This window comes from Lonchura striata, chromosome 1A, assembly GCF_050655825.1.
Source record: "Lonchura striata isolate lonStrDom1 chromosome 1A, ASM5065582v1, whole genome shotgun sequence".
In the NCBI taxonomy this organism is placed as follows: Eukaryota; Metazoa; Chordata; class Aves; order Passeriformes; family Estrildidae; genus Lonchura; species Lonchura striata.
The window spans coordinates 4,835,227-4,854,913 of record NC_140741.1 but is presented as its reverse complement, the minus strand read 5'-3'; the positions used below and the strand labels follow the sequence as shown (position 1 = coordinate 4,854,913).

At 41.9% G+C, this 19,687-nt stretch overlaps 1 protein-coding gene and 1 long non-coding RNA gene across 4 annotated transcripts in view; one reads left to right on the top strand and one right to left on the bottom strand.

Annotated features, from left to right (window-relative positions):
* The window catches only part of NTF3 (neurotrophin 3), a 49,899-nt gene extending 35,587 nt beyond the window's left edge, over positions 1-14,312 (bottom strand). Inside the window, exon 1 of the mRNA XM_021540068.4 lies at positions 14,162-14,312. Within this exon, the coding sequence (XP_021395743.1) occupies positions 14,162-14,179 (18 nt within the window). The 5' untranslated portion in view covers positions 14,180-14,312. The remainder of the gene's footprint in view (positions 1-14,161) is intronic.
* Positions 1-19,687, top strand: part of LOC110475723 (uncharacterized) — a 100,706-nt gene that overhangs the window by 49,624 nt on the left and 31,395 nt on the right. For 2 of the 3 annotated variants that reach the window (XR_014952096.1, XR_014952094.1), the window contains one exon: positions 102-19,687. This exon is cut by the window's right edge and continues 14,883 nt beyond it. This is a non-coding gene — a long non-coding RNA (uncharacterized LOC110475723). The remainder of the gene's footprint in view (positions 1-101) is intronic. The other variant, XR_014952095.1, reaches the window with a different exon arrangement.

The following is a 19,687-nucleotide window of genomic DNA, read 5'->3' as shown; positions in this document are numbered from 1 at the left end:
GACAGTGGTAAAGATATTTTGAAAGGTATCAGCATCATATAAAGATGAAACAAAAACTGGGAGAAACCTATTTTTACACAACATATTTGACTCTTTTTCAGACAATTTCAGGGGAGCTTGTGGACCTCATCTACTCTGATGATGCTGGGGCACAGAGACATCAAACTGAAGGAAAAAAAAAGAATACTACAAATTCCTGATTTATGTTTAGAGAGGAAAAAAAAAAAAAGGAAGAATTGCTAGGTTGCACAGCAGAAACAAAAAAAATTGCATGTTTTGAGGAAAAACAGAAGACAACCACAGGTGACTGGGTTACCAAACCACAAACCCATAGGAATATGCAGACACAGAAGATAACTGAAGACTACAGGCAAAATTTGACAAAAGGCAATCAGAACCAACTTGTAAAAGAAGCATCAAGGATTGCATTATGCATGGAAAACTCAGTGTGTACGCGTGTCTGAAGAAAAGAAATATTGATTGGAAGTGTTGGATAATTTTAGATATATATATATATATATGTATGTATGTATGTATATATATATATGTATGTATGTATATATATATATATGTATATATATATATGTATGTATGTATGTGTATATATATATATATATATGTATGTATGTATGTATGTATGTATGTATATACATATAAATATATATGGGAGTCACAGAGCACCAGACCAGGTTCTCCAAACTCCATCCAACCTGTCCTGGAACACTTCCATGGGATGGGGCAGCCACACCTTCTCTGGGCCACCTGTGCCAGAGCCTCACCACCCTCATAGGAAACAATTTCTTCCTAATATCTAACTTAAATTTTCTTTTTCAATGTGAAGCCATTTCCCTTTGTCCTGTCACTCCAGCTTCCTTATTTCTAATTTTTGGTGCTGTATTATCAGTCTCATTGGTATGCAGAAGAGAAATTATTTGCTCAAATGTCCCTAAATAGAAAGCTTAAAGCGGGGACAGACACTTACATAATCATAAGATTAAAACCAAAGGTGCTGTGAAATCTCATAAATGAAATGTAAATAAAACGTAATTAAAAAGAAAATCTATTCAGATAAAGAGGAAGACATCTTCAGGCTTGTTCTGTGTACAGTTAGGGCACAAATATATATGTATACACGTATATTATATATATATATATATATATATATATATATAATACATATACATATATATAAAATTTTACTTACACACAAAATTCCCAATATTTAAAGAAAAAAAGTCAGTGATTCAGACACTCTCCAGAGATCAAACAGCACTATAATGATTTTTTTGCATCTGATTTTCCACCCAAAGGTGCTGCATTTCCATTTCAAACTGTTATGAGAACAAGGTCAAAATTGCCTATATATGAATTCAATTTAGCATCATTTTAAAAGGTTATGACAGAGTTAATTGACTTTAAGTGGAATCCGGACTGCAGTGTTCAATGGAAGGTAGGAAAGAACAATGAGACAATTTCCGGTCATGTAAGAAGTAAAACTTCAAATTAATGTCTTTCCTTTTTCTGTTCAGAACTGGAGTTTTCAAGATAGCTGAACAATTAGGTGACAAAAAGATACAGAAAAAATGGCTTTGCAAAATCATTTATCCTTAGTGCAATTCAGCCCTTGTTGAGACAAGGTTTTGATGTTGATAATTGACAAAGCTGGGCTGGTGATGAACAAACTTGACACCTGGCTCTTTTCAGACTGATCCTTCAGTCTTTCCAGATGGCAGAGTTTACTTCTGTTCCCATCTGTTCCTTTTCAGTAAGGAAAAGAGAGGAAAACCCAAAATTGCCAAAACATTTTATGGCTTTTAGAAGTATCTTTGAGGTTCTTTTCAAGTCTTTTTCTCCGGACCACATTCCTGTGGAAGGCTGGCGATGGCACCTACAATTATTTGCCTCAGATCAAAGGTGGGATGCTGGGTTTCATTTTTCAGATTTGGTCTGACATAATTCAGATGGATGAGAATTTCATGGATGGAAACACTGAAAGAGCTGGAGTCACCACACCAACACCTTCTTGTAAAAAGAGAGGAGAAAACAAGCAAGGAAGCGAATAAACAAGCAAAAGCAGACTGTGATTAGATAATTTTTGACAGGTCAGAGCAGAATTTTTGAGAAAGCTTTGCTAGTTCAGATTTGGAAAACAGTTTCTACATTAATATTTCTTGTTGGTGGTGTTTTTTTTCTTTTTTTTTTTTTTTGTTTTGTTTTGTTTTGTTTTGTTTTGTTTTGAAACAACAACTCTCATTTGCCTGGCAATAGTTTCTCTGTTGAGTTCTCAGGTCTTGACTCTGGTCTAAATTTTCACTGCCTCAAGATGAACTTATTCCCTGGGGGGTCATTAGGCTTCTTCCATGTAAGTGGGGTCAGAGTTAGGCCTCTGTTAAGTTATTTATCTCCAGAGCTAGCAACTGGCTGTTCAAGAACATCCAGCAAGAGTTAAATAGAAGCCGATGCATGGGAAAAGATGGAAAAAACCCAAAGTGAAATCCATCAATGGAAATATGCCAGGTAACCAGAAAATAATTTTGGATGCTTCTTGTAGTCTATAAGTTTCCATGTATTGCTAAGAAAATTAATCAAGAGAAAATTCAGAAAGCAACTAGAATAAACATATCTCCCTAAATAGCAATAGATATTTAGGGTGTTTATGAATAAAAATGAAAATAATTTAATTTATGGACCTGAATGAAGGAAGATTGGTACCCATGTGTACTCTGCTCCAGTAAGACCCCACCTGGAATATTTCATCCAGTTCTGGTGGCCCCAACAGAAGAAGGGCATGGAAGTGTTGGAGCAAGTCCAGAGGAGGCCACAAAGTTGATCAGAGGACTGGAGCACCTTCCCTATGGAGAGAGGCTGGGAAAGCTGGGGCTGTTCAGCCTGGGGAGGAGAAGGGTGTGGAGACCTCACAGTACCTTCTAGCATCTGAAGGAGATACAGGGAAGCTGGAGAGGGGCTTTTCATCAGGAGCTGTAGTGACAGGATAAGGGACAATGGCTTCAAACTGTAAAGGGAAATTTAGGGTAGATATCAGGAAGAAATTGCTCCCTGTGAGGGTGGTAATGCCCTGGCATAGAGCAGCTGTGGCTGCCCCATCCCTGGCAGTGTTTCAGGCCAGGTTAGATGGGGCTCTGAGCAACCTGGGCTAGTGGAAGGTGTCCCTGCCCATGGCAGGGGATTGGAACTGGTTGATTTTTAAGGTCCCTCCCAACCTAAGCCATTCTGTGATTCCTGTAGAGGACCAGGAAGATTTCTGATTCCAGTCATCCTAAAGTATCATATTTCCCTAAAAGGAGCTGGGAAAAAAGTGTAGCTTGGTTCATGTGCCTCACCAAGCAGTCTGGATACCTGAGAGGAGCCTCAGGGTGTTTGCATCAACCTGGCAGAGCAAGGGATGTCCTCTGTGCTCACCCTGCAGGGTGCTGGCTCGTACACTGCTGTCTCTGCTGCTCCACCAGAGCTGCTTCACACAGCAGGATGTCTTAGCAACAGCCTGCAGGGTGTCTTTGGGCAATTTGTCCCTGGAGAGCTTTGCACTGCCATCCAAGCAGAAATAAGGGTGGTTATCCTGGTGCAGTCTGGAGGATTTGGAGACTCTCCATGAGGGAAGGTGCAGACCTGGTAATTTGTATGGAGTTACCTCCTGGAACACTGCCCAGGTTGCTGCCAGGCTACAGACACACCCATCACCTTGAGGAGATGGTACTGAGCTTTTCACAGAACCACAGAATTACTGAGGTTTGAAAAAACCTCCCAGATCATCGAGTCCAGCCTGTGACCAATCTCCAGCTTGTCACCCACCCCAGAGCACCGAGTGACAGGTTCAGTGGTCCCTTGGAGATGTCCTGGAATGGGGATTCACCACCTCTCTGGTCATCCTCTTCCAATGCCTGAGCACCCTTTCCATGGAGAAATTCCTGCTGATGACCAACCTGGCACAGCTTGAGGCCATTTCCTTTTGTCCTGTCCCTGTTCCCTGGGAGCAGAGCCCGATGCCCACGGCTGTCCCCTCCTGTCAGGAGCTGTGCAGAGCCAGAAGGTTCCCCCCGATCCTCCTTTGCTCCAGGCTGAGCCCCCCCAGCTCCCTCAGCCCCTTCTCCAGCTCTGTTCCCATTCTCTGGATATACTCCAACCCCTTCATGCCTTTCTTGTAGTGACAGCCCCAAAACCGAGCCCAGGACTCAGCTGTTGCTTCACCAATACAAATTTTCTTTTGAGAAAGAGCTATTCTCCAAGAACAGGCTATTTATTAAAAATATTTCTGTGACTTTCAACAATGACACATTTTATTTTCACTTTTTCCTCAAAGAATGCCATCACAAAAATGTAACCAGTGGAATTTAACCTAAAGAAAAAATAAAATTGAAGCCAAACCACTCATCTAAAATGGTCTCTTGCCAGCTGTCCTACTGCCACCCAGGACTGTGTTGTTGCTAACAACTTGCCCATGGGAAAGCACTCAATGCTGTAGTAATGAATGGCACTCAAGCTGGATGGGGGATGGTATGAAAATTTTAAGTGGACTGGTGGAAGCCCAGTCACTTGATGAATTTAAAATTAGACATGACAGAGCTTTGAAGAATATTCTATCTGGCTGGCTGGGATCTTAGAGAGACAGACCGTATTAGGAGATATTAGACTGTACCAGAGATGGATTTTGTTGGGTTTCATTTTCCAGTGCTGAGGAATTTCTTTTTGCCTCCTAAGCCCAAGAGTCCCCTGTGAGGCAGAAGCATCATGCCCTTGTTTTCTCTAGGTTAATGTACTCCCCTAGTTTTGTCCCTGTAGTACCAATTCCCTGGTCTGTGGATGGCTGTGGATGAGTCAACAAGGACGCAGGGTTTTGAGCAAGGGAGAAGCCTGAAAGATTTTTAAACTATGGTGCCCAAGGAAACTTAGTTGAGATTTATTAGAACAAGTGGGGAATGCTTGGTTTCTGAGGAAGTGACAAATTCCAACCAAAAAAACAACAACAAAAAAAAAAACAACAAAAAAAAAAAAAAGAAAAATATTTGTTGCAATTTTTCCAATCAAAATATCACTTATCTAATATAGGCATGTTCTTTCCTCTTCTCTGATTTCTATGGATCAACATACTAAAATGCTTTGGATGTGCTTTCATGGTTTAAAAAAATCCCCAAAAACAACCCCCAAGACACAAATTCAAAGTTACAACCTCATAAATATTGGTAGGATTGCCTGGGTGCAACTGAGAGCAGAATTTGACTTGCAGTCCATTGGGTTTCCATGTTTGCCCTGATCTTGTGTTAATCAGAAATACATTGGAATAAATGGAAGTTCTGGTGTCAAACCAGAGTCAGGAAAGGCACAGTCTGAACCAGAGGTGCAAAGATTGAAGTAAACAACATATTCACCAAAAGACAACTAAATCAATAAGATTTGATAATGGTGGCTCAAAAAAAACAGATGATGCTGAAAATTAATCAGGTTTTATTTCAGGGGAATGAGGCAAATGAGAACCTCTGGGAAAAAAAAAAAAAAAGACAGGAAGATTTCCTATTAGAAGAAAGACAGGAAAAAAAGATCACTGGACTTTAAACAATTTCTTTTTATCCAAACCTGAAACTTTTTCAAGGGATACCACCCTCTCCTAGCACATGTGAAAAGCAGCTTTAGCTTCTCAGAGCAACATTTAACTCCATGAAGCTTTTGTTTATTTTCATTGTTTTAGTAAAGCAACAACAACAACAACTCCCCAAACTCATCTTGCAGTACTATTTAGATTGTTTCTCTTTCTCAGAGCTTGTGATGGTTTTCCTTTCAACAGGAAAATTAAACATATTTCCTGAGTGTTTCAGACTGAAAAAGGCAGTTTGAACAGACATTTTCTCTGAGCAGGAAAAAAAGTCTCTGCCCGGATTAATTAATGAATACATTTTGTATAAATAAATGAATACTTTCTTTGAAGTACATCTAGAGCACATCTAGGAAGAAAAACATATTGAGGCAATATTTCTTAAAGATGTCCCTATATGATGAGATGGTTTTAATCTCTCTCATAAAGAGTTTTACTCTGTAAAAATCATAGAAACATAGAATGGTTTGGGTTGGAAGTGACCTCAAAAATCATCTCAATCTGAAAGCATTAAAGAGAAGAAAAATTAAATGGGAGAAGAAACGGGCTGCAAATGGATAGAAAAAAAATGGAAAGGATAGAAAAAAATGCTACATAGGAGGACAGAGTTTTGTTAGAAACATGCAGAAAATAAGAGATTCAGAGGAGAAAGGCCTAAGATAATATGTCTAGGAAAATAAATTCAGAGCAACTGTATTAAATATTAGGGAGGAAGTTGGAAAGATATAATACTGAAAATTAGCAAGTTAGTGTGACTGCAGAAGACAGGCAAATAGAGGAATGTTTTGGAACATCACTTTTATTCCTGCATCCTCTAGTGCCACAAAGGTTCGGATGAAATTGAGGGAAGTCAGAAAAAAAGCATAATTAAGAAATTGAAGGATATGCTTAGAGGAAAAAGATTATATTAACTCTGTAAGAAAAGAATGAGCTTAAACAAAGGACAGCTTAAGTCAAATATATGAGGGATATCTTTAGCAAACAGTGAAAGAAGGAAAGTTGGTCAAGGTGTTTGGGGATCTAAGTGGGATAACAGGCAAATATGGATAAATAGAAAAGAAAAACCACATTTTCAGGAAGATTTTTTTAATGTTATGGATTTATCTGCAACATCCATTTGGAAAGCTAGTCATGTAAAATCTGACTGTGCAAATTGTTTGAGAAATGAGTGTAGGAAAGAGTTTTACCTCTCACAGGAGCTGAAACACTGAAGGAGGTAAATATTTTCTAACTTTTAAATGTACAAATCCAGGAAAGACCCCTCAACACATGAAATGATGTCTCCCTCTTAACAACTCTGTGGTTTGGTCTCCATCAGATTTATGAGATCTATATTTGGCACCTAAAAGCCAAAATATCTCATCTTGGTTTGGAGCAGAAACCAAATACTGCCCAAATCCCATCTCTGGAGGAGACAGAAGCTGATTTTGTCTTGCAACTTTGTCCATCTCCTGGGTGAGGCAGAATTCACCAGAGAGGATATTGCATTCAAACTTGTCTAACCACAAAGCTTTTCAAAAGAAGTGGTTGGGCTTAAATTTCACACTCACAATCTGAATTAATGTAGAGTACAAAATACTTCTTCCTTCTGCAGCTCTACAGTTCCCTCTGAGTTACCTCTGACTGTATCGATTCAGACTTTTTGCAAATGTGGTTGAATTTTTTGTAAGGCAATGCCTAGAAATATATATATTTTGAATTAACTAGATTCCTGCATGCTAACTCAGCTAATGTAAGATAAAACATGTGAAATCTACAGCAAGGTCAGACTCAAAATACAGGAATTTATTGGTGGAAGGTGTGAAAGAGCAACTGAGAAGAAGCATATTTATTGCTGTGGTTCCATTATCGGCAACATGCACATTGGAAATGTTGGAGGAGTGCTGCAAATTTTATCCTGTGGGTTGCAATCCTTCCAGAGTGTTTTCATCACCTCTGGTGCAGGTTTTTCAACAGAAAACACAGATAAGTTATTGAACAGATAAGTGGACTTTGCTCTGCAGAATGTGGGCATTTTCACGGCTACCCAAGCACTGACTCACAGAATCACAGAATCACAGTATCACAGAATCACAGAATCACAGAATAATGAGGTTGGAAGAGACCTCTAAGATCATCAAGTCCAACCTGTGCCCTAACACCACAACTAGACTATAGCACCAAGTGCCAAGTCCAGTCTTTTTTTAAACATATCCAGAGATAGTGATTCCACCACCTCCTTAGGAAGACAATTCCAATTTCCAATTTTTATTTCAGTGAAAATTTTTTTCCTAATATCCAACCTAAACCTTCCCTGATGTAGCTTGAGACTGTGTCCTCTTGTTCTGCTGGTTGCTGCCTGGTGGAAGAGATCAACCCCACCTGTCTACAGCCTCCCTTCAGGAGTTGTAGAGAGCAATAAAGTCACCCCTAAGACTCCCGCTCTGCCGGACGGAAATGTGGAAAGGCTTGCCATCCTTCCATGTGCCTTGAAATGCAACCACCAGGCTCCTTCTCTGGGCCTGAGATGACAACCAGGGAACTCTGTTTTGACGTTCTCAGACACACAGGCTTCCCTGACCCCGACATGGCAGCTCTGTCACGCGTTCCCTCAGGTGGGAATCCCACACACAGACCCTTCCTCGTGTGTGTGAAGAGGTGGAGAGGAGATGGAGGCAGGGAAAGATCGGAGAGGGAGGTGTATATGGTCCTGCTGTGGTCTTTCAAGTGCTTGCTGCCCTGAAGGAAAGGGCCACCTTTCCTGGCTTGCTTGTACCGTGTGAAGGAGAGGAGGCGGCTCTGAAGTGAACTGTGTGCTTGTGTGAGGCTTTTTTAGCTCCTTGGGAAGTGTAACCTCCCTTGAGGCTTCCCTTTCCCCTGTGGACTTCAGGCTCACGATACAATGAGGAGCATAGCTGTAGATGTTCCTGCTAGCACTCATTTCACAACCTTGAAACTACTCCATATCCACCCTTAGCACTTCTCTCTTCACACGCACGTCCCATCTGTCCCCTCAGAACGTGGCTGAGCCCCGCATCCCCCACTGGCAGATGCACGAAGAGTCTTCCACACAGCAACAGCTGCCATCCCTCCGCCAGCCCTGGCTGCTCCTGGACACGCACACGTGGCCAGGCAAACATCTGCATGGACACCCAGATGTTCCAGGCCCTTGCAAGCAGATTTCTCTGGCTGGGTTGTGACTGCAAAGGGCTCAGGCAGGCACAAATGCCCCATGTTCTCCACACTGAGCACAGCTCATTCACTCTTGCTTTTTCCCCTTTCCTGCAACAACCTGTTGATCCCTTTCTCTTTTCTCAGCCAGCTAACAGGTTGGTGCCACTGTTTGATTTTTATTTTCCTAGTGGAGGCAGCAGAGTGGTCAGAGGCCAGGGAAGCACTGGTGGCAGTAGGCTGAGCAGTCTGTGGTGTGTGGTTTCAGTCCATCCCAATATCTGAGACTGCATCTCCCCCTCATGGACAATTACTTCACCATCCCTGATACCCAGAGCCTGCCATGGTGAGAAGTTCACTCCCAGCAGAGAAGAAATGTCCTTTCCACAGACTGCAACCAGCTGCAAGAATTGCCAGGAAAAATCATCCTGCTGGAGATCTTGACCTGGACTCTGCAGTGGGAAACCAGTGTAAAATACGGGACAGTGGGTTCCCAACACAACCTATGGCTTCATGAACACTAATTGCTTATATTTTACAGGCTGCTTGCTTTTATTTTAGCAGGAATTTGTCCTTGCAATGAACAGAAAAGGGATCTATGAACCATGGTCTGAAGGACTGATGTTATTTGAGGTCTGGGCTCAGAGGCTTCAGCCTTTAGGTTTAGAGGTTCTGTGAGATCAGACAGACTTCTTGCAGTGCAAGTTCCAGAGGATTACTCACAATCTTCTCACCAGCTACACCAGCTATGGGCAGAAACAAGCACTTTCCTACTCTGTGCAGAAGAACCCGAAGTCCTAGGTGAGCCACACAATTTGAAGTTGTTTTAAATCAGATTTGAAGAACAGCTGTTTGTTGTCAATGAATGCAATTGTTTTGAAGGGAAATAAGTTCCTAGTGCTTCTCTCTAACACCCAAGATGTATCCTATGTTTTCAACCCTCAGCCAACTGCAGATTACTCCAGCACTGCTTCAAGCCATGGAGAAAGCCATTGCTTTCCTCTTTCCCTTGAGTGACATTTGTAGTCCTTCTTTGTCCTTCAGCCCGATATTTGTTCATTCAAGAGCCCAGTTAACTTGTCCCAGAGAAACCTCTCTGCCCTTTGTCCCAGCAGCAGTATTCAGAGGTTTTAACGTGTGAAAATAAGGTACGCTTCTGAATGAAGCTGGTTTAAATATTGTAGTTAAATCTGCTGGGATTTTCTAAGGGTTATTCAGCCCTTCTTCATGAAAGGCCTGCAAAAAACCTCTACAGGAGAGCCTGCCTCCTGTGCACGTCATGCAGAAGGCAGGTACATCCAGAGCACGTCGGGTCCTATCACTACCCACGCACCAAGCCATTTTCCCAGTTAGTCATCCTTTCCTACCCTCCTTCTCAATGCAAACATTGCTTTCCTAGCACTCACGAAACTCAGCCCTGGTGCTGGCCTTACGTAAGTGATTTCGACATGGAGAGCTGTGCCATGAGTGCAGTGGACACGTGATGCTCCACTCAGCCTCTGGTAGCCACCCTGCACGTCAGCGTGGCCTCCTGGGTGGCTCTTTGGGACTTCCACACAGGCCTCCATCCCTTACAGCAACCCTTACACACCCTTCAAGGGTTTCAGCTTCTTCCTGGATTGCCTCCATCACCTGCAACTCTGACAGTCCCATAAGCACAGCACCCATTGAACTTATTCACCCCCTGGCCCTCACACATTCCATATATCCATGTGCTGTCAGCAAGGTCTCCATGGATTTACCTGTGCCCTTGCACTGAACTCCCAATCTGCTCTCCTGGTGCACTGCATGCACCTAGAGCTCCTTGCACACTTAGCCTCCCTCACAGCAAGAGGCAGATTACAAAGAGATGTTTTAAGCCTTCAAAAACTTTTTCCCACTCCTCATCACTCTTCCTTCCCCCATAAGTGGTTTTCTTTCTCCCAGACCCCACACCCAGGTCTGCAGTCCTCACCTGTACTTCCCTCATTTCCTTCGAGCATGCTGTGTGTATAAATCTCTCTTATCAGACACAACTTTTCCCTCCCTTCCCCTTCCCTAGCACAGCAGGCACAGCCTGGCAGGTCCCTTCCTCGCTCCCACACTGCTGTTTGTCAGCCCGTGCTGAGCTCCTCATCCCTTATAACAGGAACTGTCATTCCCATCCACTTCCACCTCATGCTCTACAGCTCCCAACTCCACTTGCCTCCCCACACACTTCACACTTCACTTTTGACCTCAGCACAGCCATGTGGCTTATACGGCCCTCCAGGTAGTTTTTCCTCCCATTCCTTCTCCTCCCACCCCTTTATATCTTCAGCTATTTTTCTCCACCAGCGCATTTGTTCCATTCTTGCTGTTTCACTCAGCCAGTACCTACCACAGATATGCAAACACATTTGTTACATCTGTTGCAACAGAAAATTACTCCTTTTTGTTTGTGTATGTTCTCCTCCTCCCAGAGTTCTTTCCATTATTCCTTGCTTGCTGTTCCTTGCCCCAGCTGCTTCCCCTGTAAGTTATTGACTTTCTTTCCCCGTGTTCCTCCTACTCCGCAGCAAAGAGGCATCCCCAGTTCTGCCAAGCAAACCACTGCACCTTTGCACTGCTCCCTCTTTGCCTACTAAGAAACAAACCCCCAAATTTCCCTTCACTCTCTGCTCTCACCCTGTATCTCCTGTAAACCACCTATTTCCCAGGCATTACAGAAAACACAGCTCTTTATTTCATCCTCATTCATGCCTCCTACATTCCTTAATTTTTCCTCATTCTCGTGCTCCTCAACACCTGCCATAGCTTTATATCCTTGCCACAGTTCATCCTGCCCCTGTGGCTTCCACTCTCTTGAATTTCCTCACACCACTTCCCCATGGCTTTTTCCCCAGTCTGTCTCCCTTGCAGGCAGGCAGCATAGTCCAGCAGGCTTCCAGCCTGCTCTGAAATGTCTCTAATTAGTTACCCCTTCACATACTTCCAGGACCCTTTTCCCCTCACCACACCCTATCTCCATCCAGCTCATTTTTCCCTCTGTGTTCCTGTTCTCGGCACATGTTTCCATCACCATGCAAGCCTTGCCTTTCATACTCTGATACCTTCCTTGTAAATACATCCTCGTATCTATTTCTTGACAGAATCAAAGGTGACTCCTTTTGACGCCCCCCACAAGCATCATGTAGCTGATTATTTTCCATACCTTTCTCCAAATAGCTAATACTTCACATTTTAACTCCTCCTCCAAACATCCTTTGTGCTTTCACCTTTCTCCCTCCACTCCCACTCCATACCCAACCTCCCCCTTGCAGACCCTACCATCCTTGTATGTCCCGTTCATATCCTCACCCAGCCTCCAGCCTGTACCTTTCCCCATCTCTTTAGAGTGTTACTTCCTCTTGTGAGCTCCTCAACTTTCTGCCACCCACAAGGATCTTCTTTTTCCAGTTGATGTGCAGCAGTTTCCCCTTCGAGCTGACCACCTTTTCATGTCTCACCTGCCATTATTACTCCAGTGCACAACAGTGAACTTTATTTCTGCTGAAATACAGTTTTCTGCTTCCCTACAGTTTTTATATATCTTTAGATGTACCATTTCATTTTTTGTTCCCTGAAGAGGAAAACACCCCAACCCACAGCAGAACAATGGGAACAAAACCCCTTAAACCTATGTGTTCTGCATACCTCAACATGTAGCACCCTTCTACACAAAGCACCACCCTGCTGGCTCTGCTGGTACCTCCACTTCTCCCATGTTTTGGCTCCACCACCTGCAATCATGCCTGGATTTTGTCCCCCCACCATGCTCACACACAAAGCCCCTGGTATTTACACGTGTATTTTAGACCAGTCTTTTTACTACCAGCAGCTGGGACCATGCTGAACTCTTCCATTCTCTGCTGCTTTTGTCTGGCAAGGCTTTTTTTTTTTTTTTTTGTTTTGTTTTGTTTTTATTACTATTAGTTTTTCCTTTTCCTTGAATCCCATTTATAGGTGCTTCTTCTGCCACTTCTCCACTTGCAAGCTTGCACATATCAGGCATTTCTGTACCTGAAAGCGCCTCTCCTACTTGTCTGGATATTTTCCTCAAGGCACAATGCAAAGGCAAAACTTTACATACCATTTGCACTCCTCATGCAACAAATCACACGAGCCTGAGAGCAAAGAGTGTTTTCTGAAAGACTGTAGCTCACAACAATCCTCTGGACCATATAACACACATCCCTGTCTATTTAAAAAAGGGGGAGGGAGAGAAGCAACCCCCCTCACAAACACACACACACACACACACACACACACACACACACACACACACACACACACACACACACAAGTACACATACACACACACAGAGTCATCTCTAAATAACTGGTTTTGCAATATAGGAACCAGAGAATGTGCACATAGCAGCCCTATTCAATCCAAAATATCCATCTCTCCAGATACTGCATATTTATAGTTATAGCTTTTATATAGCTTTCCCGTTTATTTTAATGAAGGATTAAGAACTGATCAGAAAACTATCTGAACCATTCAAGGACTTTTTCCCCTCTTGGCTAAGAGCAGTTTGGTGTCTCCACAAGGACTCGCCAGTAACTGACGCTTTAAGCTGCATTTCAGCTGTTTAGATGAGAAACAGCTTTCTATTTTGCTCTCTAGATGTGCATCTCTGTTGATTAGTTGTGTGCTGCATTCCTAGAAGGTGCTCACCCAACGCTGGGAGCTGCAATGTAAGAACAGTTTCCCTGCCATTCCAGCACAGAGCGAGTGTATCTTTTGCACCTAGACACAGATGTGCAGGGAATCTTTTGATCTCCAGCTCTTCCCAGAGAATTTAGTGTTTGGGTTTGAGGAGAATGAGGATTGATTCAAAGGTCATGAGCAGGGTTTCCAGTGTCTGGCACACACACAAAGTATGAAAGCTCCAGTGAAGCTGGTTACCTGTGGCAGGCGAGGTCTAGAAATTAGGAATTTTGGCTTTGCTTGTCATGGGCTCTAACTTTGCCAGAGGGTGAGCATGCTATGTGCGCTGAGGCTGGTTCTTGCAATCCACGGTCAAGATTCCCAACCCCTTTTGTTATAGCTGAACTCGCTGGTTTCCCTCTTAAGACAAAACCAAAAGTCTCCTTTGCTTTTGACTCTTAAATCAGATTTCCTCTAGCACCTCGCATTTCTCCTCCACTGCTTTCTTTCCAGAGACCCGAACAACAGTGTGAGGAGCGGGAGGAGAGGGGAACCTCAGGGCTGAAGCAAACTATAGGGCAAGTAGGGGTGAGGGAAGGAGGAGGCACAATGGGAAAAGCAACATTTGGGACACATCTACCGCTCACAAGACCCCCACCTCCTCCCCATGAAACTTCTTTAAAGGACCCCTCTCCCCCCCTCCCCTCCCCGCCCTCTTAGGACCCCATTAGAAAACGTCAAATTTCCCTTACCGTGGTAGGAGTAACCATGGCATCCGTGTGAATGTTTCCAGAAAAGTCGACATGAAGAGAAAGGTGGATGTAAATACGTTCATTCAAAGTCCCAAAGTTGGTCTGCTTGGGTTGTGCAGAGTTGCTCTATGGGAGAGGAGCCTTAAACTCTGAGTCCCGTGAACATAATCTGCTCGATTATAACAAACCAGCTCAGCCAGATGGCTCTGTGCTCCGTGAATTAACCCCTTTATTGCCACACTCTGCTTTCCCTACCTACCATTTATAACAACCTTGCCTGGCTGGGGAAATTCAGAGAATGAGGCATTTTTTTGAAAATGGCAAAACCATCATAAAGGTCATTTTTCCCTCTGTGTGCTCTAAAAAAAACCTATCCTGTGCCTATTTTCTTTTCTTTCTTTCTTTCTTTTTTTTCAAATCCAGTTGATGGTTTTATTCCTCTTCCTGGCAAAACCTCTTCATATTATTAAGAACAGTATTAGCACCAGGGAACATTTTAGAGAATTCTTTTGTTAAATCACCACCATCCCTTCCAGACTGCGATTCTCAGCAGATGAGTATTTTACTGCAGGAATGTCTCTGTGTTTGCACTCTAATGGTCCATCCACTCCCCCCTTCCCGCCCCTCTGTCCTCCACGCTCCCTCTGTCTCCCACATGCACACACATGCACACACTTTACTCACACTGCCAGCATGTGCTGCTATTCCTACCCGTGTTCACAACTCACTGTAGGACATGTCAAGCAGGTGAAATAGAGGCACAGAGCTACAGTGCCAAAATCTCCCCCCACTCACTCTTACTTCCCTTTTTTTTTTTTTTTCCCAGTTATTTGCAAATTTTTGACAAATTTATTTCTTCGGTCAGTATTTCTGCCAAGGAAGTCACCCGCCATGACACAAAAATAAGTGCTGAGAGAAACACCCACCATTAAGAACAGACCTTAGGATGGATTTGTGTACAGTTCCTCCTGTTTTGACTTGCAGATTCATCCATTAAGGATGGCATGTGCCAAAAACATGGAAAGTTCATCAGCAACCAGCAGCGACTGGTTCCCAAACTTTTTATTTAGAGAGATCACTCACAGAGATGGCTGATAAATTTAGCTGCATGCCTCAAAGTCTCCCTCTAAATTTACATGCTTAAGTCATCTTTCTTTTCTGTTTGATTTGAGCTTAATTGAGCAAGTCATAACCATAAGAACGTGGTCATATAAGATACGAGGTGACACTTTAAATCATAAGGGTCACCAGATTGTTTCCTTAAAGAATACTTTTACTAGCTCAATAAGTTTTTTTCTGTTCCTGTTTAACCATGGATTTTTTTCTCTTTCCCTTCCCTGTGTAACGATAATTAGCCCTCTCCTTCTGTCAAAGCTTTGTACCATCTCCTTTAAGGCATTTTAATCTACCTGGAAAGTTGTCACAGTTTTATTGAAATATTTACCACCATAGATTAAAACACAGATGGTGTCATTAGTTGCAACAATCCTTTCTCTGGATTTTTTCAAGCATAAAATGGTCCCATTTAGGGGATTCTGCAATTTAAATGGTCCTGTTGAGGGGATTCCACAATTTGTATCTGTCTCAGAAGTTCTGCCTTTTTCAACCAGATGGAGACTAAAAGTCATCCTCCACCACTGCTTGCTAGGAATTCTGTACTAATACTCGCTTGCTGTGCCAATAAAAAAACCAAACCAAAACAAACCAAACAAAAAAACCCACCAAACAAAAAACCAAAGCTCCTCAAACTTGTATAACTCTAATTCCAATGTTTTTTGTCTCACCCTGAATGCTGTTTCCATCCAATTTAGAACTTTTTCAGCTAAAATGAGGGAACTCGAATTAAATCCTGTGTGTCCCCCACCCAGCCCAGGCACTGGAGTCAGATCTGAGAAATGCCTAAAATATGACTCAGCTTTTAATCTCCTGAAGTAGACAAACAGTGCTAGGAATAGAAAACTTTCCTGTGGCTGGTGAACGAATGTTCCTCTGAAGGTAGGCAAAGGGTTAAGGCTCTGATGGCAGCCCTAGCCCAGGAACTTCACATTTGCAGTAGGGGAAAAAAAAAAAACAAACCTAAAATAAAATAAAATAAAATAAAATAAAATAAAATAAAATACACCAAAAGAAGAAGTCTAGAAGCAAAAGACCTGTGCAGAAGGGCTGCCCACCTCTGATGGAGGCAAACCTCCCAGAGCTTGCAGGAGTGGAGGGCTTTTGCCTTGTGTCTGGCTCTGTGGGCAATCAGACGCCTTGTAATTTGAGATGTGACACCTTAATCTCGCCAAATATGTGTGCACTGCAAAAAGCATTGTAGACAGCCTGTTTTCACAGCCAGGGAAAATGGAGACGTGTTTGGTTCTTGCCGTTTTCCAACCTTTCCCCTACAGATGTTACTGTTGTTCTGAAGCTGCTTCTTTCTAGGTATTTCTACATATTCAGCTGTTATTCTGGGGGTGGGGTGGTTTTTTCCCCCTCACGCTAACCCTTAGTATAAGGTGGGTTTCTTTCACATTTCAAGCAGGTTTCTGAATTTTTAATAAGAAGCAATCCAGATCCCAAATGGTCACCTTATTTTATCTGTTGCCCTTGGATCTGAGGTTCAGACATGGCAAAAAAAAAAAAAAAAAAAAAAAAACAAAAAAAAAAAACCCCTAAAAAACCCTAAAATATTACTTTGAACAATTCCCTGTTCTGTCTTGAAGAATCTGAAACATTGCTCAAAGCATGTTGGAGAAAGTCATCTTTGAATTCTGGGATTTTAATTGGGATAATTACAAGACATTGATCTGATTAATTAGGCACTTGACCAGACTTCAAAACATGTGATATTTTATATACTTTGAAGACATGTATTTTTCTCTACATTTTAACAAATACCACTGTGATTTCGTTTGATGATAAAAAAATTGAATATTTATGGGGAAGATATGCGTGTGAGTATGCAAATGCATGAACATTTTATTGGGTTTAATGCATGCCTTGGGCCATTCTAAAAGCAGGGAGCATGTTCTATAATGGTTAGCTTTTGCAACAGCACCACTTTGTGGTTGAATTCCCAAACAGATCCCAAAAAGGGGCTGTAGGGACACCACATGTGCCTCAGCAAATCCGAGCAGTTCCCAGTTTTAATATCCATTGACAAATGCACTTACCTGGGATGGAAATGTGTTCTGGCCATGTGGTCCTCTCTTTTTTAAGATGGTGGGCTTGAAGTAAAGGCAAGGAAGAAGAAGTTGGAGCAGAAGATTAGCTCAGAGCATTTTGACCAACTGATATCTTCAGTAGAGGAGGCTGTTCACCTTTCAAATGCCAAAATCACTTTTGTTCTAATTTTCAGAATTTTATAAAGGGCCCGAAAATATCTCTAGAATTTTTTTTTTTTTTAATACTTGAAATGTGCTGCAAATGTTTTGTTGGAAGTAAAAAAGGAATCCAACTATCTTTTTATTTGGTGGAAATGGTGGTGGGAAAGAATAGCAATTATTTATTTAAAGATTATTTAAGTGTTGTTTTAAGAATACCAATGGTGCCATGTCAGAGCTGAAGGAATTTCTGAAACCTCAGTGGCATCCTCACTTGCACCCAGGCTCGGCAAATGAGAAGCACTAGAAAGAATTTCCAAGCATGATTCACAAAGAACTTCAAGCTTAGTTTTGTTACACATTTCTTGGAAAGATGTCTCCTGCAGCTTTCCCTCTTTCTTAAAAATAGTTAGGACAACTCACAACAATTAACATAGTAGGTCAAAGATGCCACAGTGTAACATGTGTACCCAGAGCTGTAGGCATGCCAGGAGGGAGGATGGGAATAATGCACGTAAATAAGCAGGAATTCTGGGCACACCCTGAAAACCATTATTCTTCAGAGCTTTTCCTAAAAGAAAGGCATTTTACAGAGTCAGCTTTTATGCAGTTCACCTTCAAACTTATTTCCTTGGCAGAGAATTAACAAAGTGAAATTAAATTAGATTATAATAATAGTATTAATTAAAATAACATCGAGATGCAATAAAATGCACCTAGTAAGTACAACTGCAATAACTTTCTTGCATGAAAGATTTTACACACACAGCATTGCAGTATTCAGACCAAAATTTCAATTGTTTTACAAATATTTTTCGTTACAAAGGAAATGTATTGATTTGTACTCCTATATCAAAGAGGTATATTAAGTGATATACAAAAGGGGATTTGCACTCTCCAATATGTAGCTGTGTTTTGGCAGTACAGTTATGGATGATTACAAATATCTCCAATGTGCTAATGTGTTACATCACTTATCAGCTTAGCTCATATTTTGGATTTACATAATATTTGTCTTTTTCTGATTTGTCTTTTTTTTCCAGAGATGGTCTTTGTTGGAGGAATAATTCAGAAACAAGGTTAGTTGATGACAGACAACATTTTTGGGGGAAAAAAAAACCCATTTCTTTTAATTATAAGCATACTTTGAACCCCTACCCATTTTTTATAATTCCAAGTTAGCTGAAGAGAACTTGCATGACTATCAGCAAGAAAAATGCTGAAGAAAAAAATCAAATTAAAACCACATGAGGAGGTTTGGTTCATTACTTATGCTAGAACTGGGAAAAGGTGCCTGCAGTTTTTAATGATAGAGGAAGAGGAGATTTGGAGCCACAGCACCATTCTTTTGTGAAGAAGATAAATGCCACATTGGAACATATAAGGAGATACATAAAGTGCAGCTGGCATGCTGGGACTCAGTTCTGACCATGTTCAAGTCAGAGGAGACCTGGAAAATGACAAAAGAAATTATTGAATGTGGCATGTAATTTAAAATATGCTGAAAAATCTCAACAGAGTAAAGAAAACAGAGTGAGGACTCACAAGGCTGTAATGGACCCTGGCCAGGGCAAGGGCAGGTCTAGGTGGTCTCTCTACCCCTTTCTCTGCTGTGACTATATGACTTGCACCATCACAGGAAGTAAATATGTTCAGGAACATATTTATTAATATGTTCATACATATTCACTTGGTTTGGGACACTTAATGTCTTTATCATGGGGAAATTTTCCCACAGGGAAGTCACCACCACAGTGGTTTTCCCTCCTGGACTGGTGCTTCTGCACCTTGAAGGTACAGTGGAACTGTAATAGCTGGAGCAAGTTGAAAGAAGATGAAAGAAAGGACAACAAATCTCTGTTTTTCAAAATAAATATAAAAATAACTACAAGTCAAGCAGCTCCAAATGGAAGGGGCTCAGAACATTGCTGGTCTGGCATCTGTTAGATCCAAGCAGGCTGCTCATCACTGAAATGAAAGGCTCAGTTCCACACCACACATCCAGGAAATGTGTCCTGACCTGTGTGTTTATTCCTACTCTTGGTGTCAAATACAGGTGCTCTTCCCAACAGTCACTACCAGAAGAAATAGAAAATAGAGCAAAGCAAAGCAAAGCAAGGTTGAATAGTGAAACACTGTGAAAAGAGAAGCTCATTCATTTGCAAGCAGCTACAAAAGTTGGTGTAACAATGGGCAATTCTTTTTGTCTGCTGGAATAGAA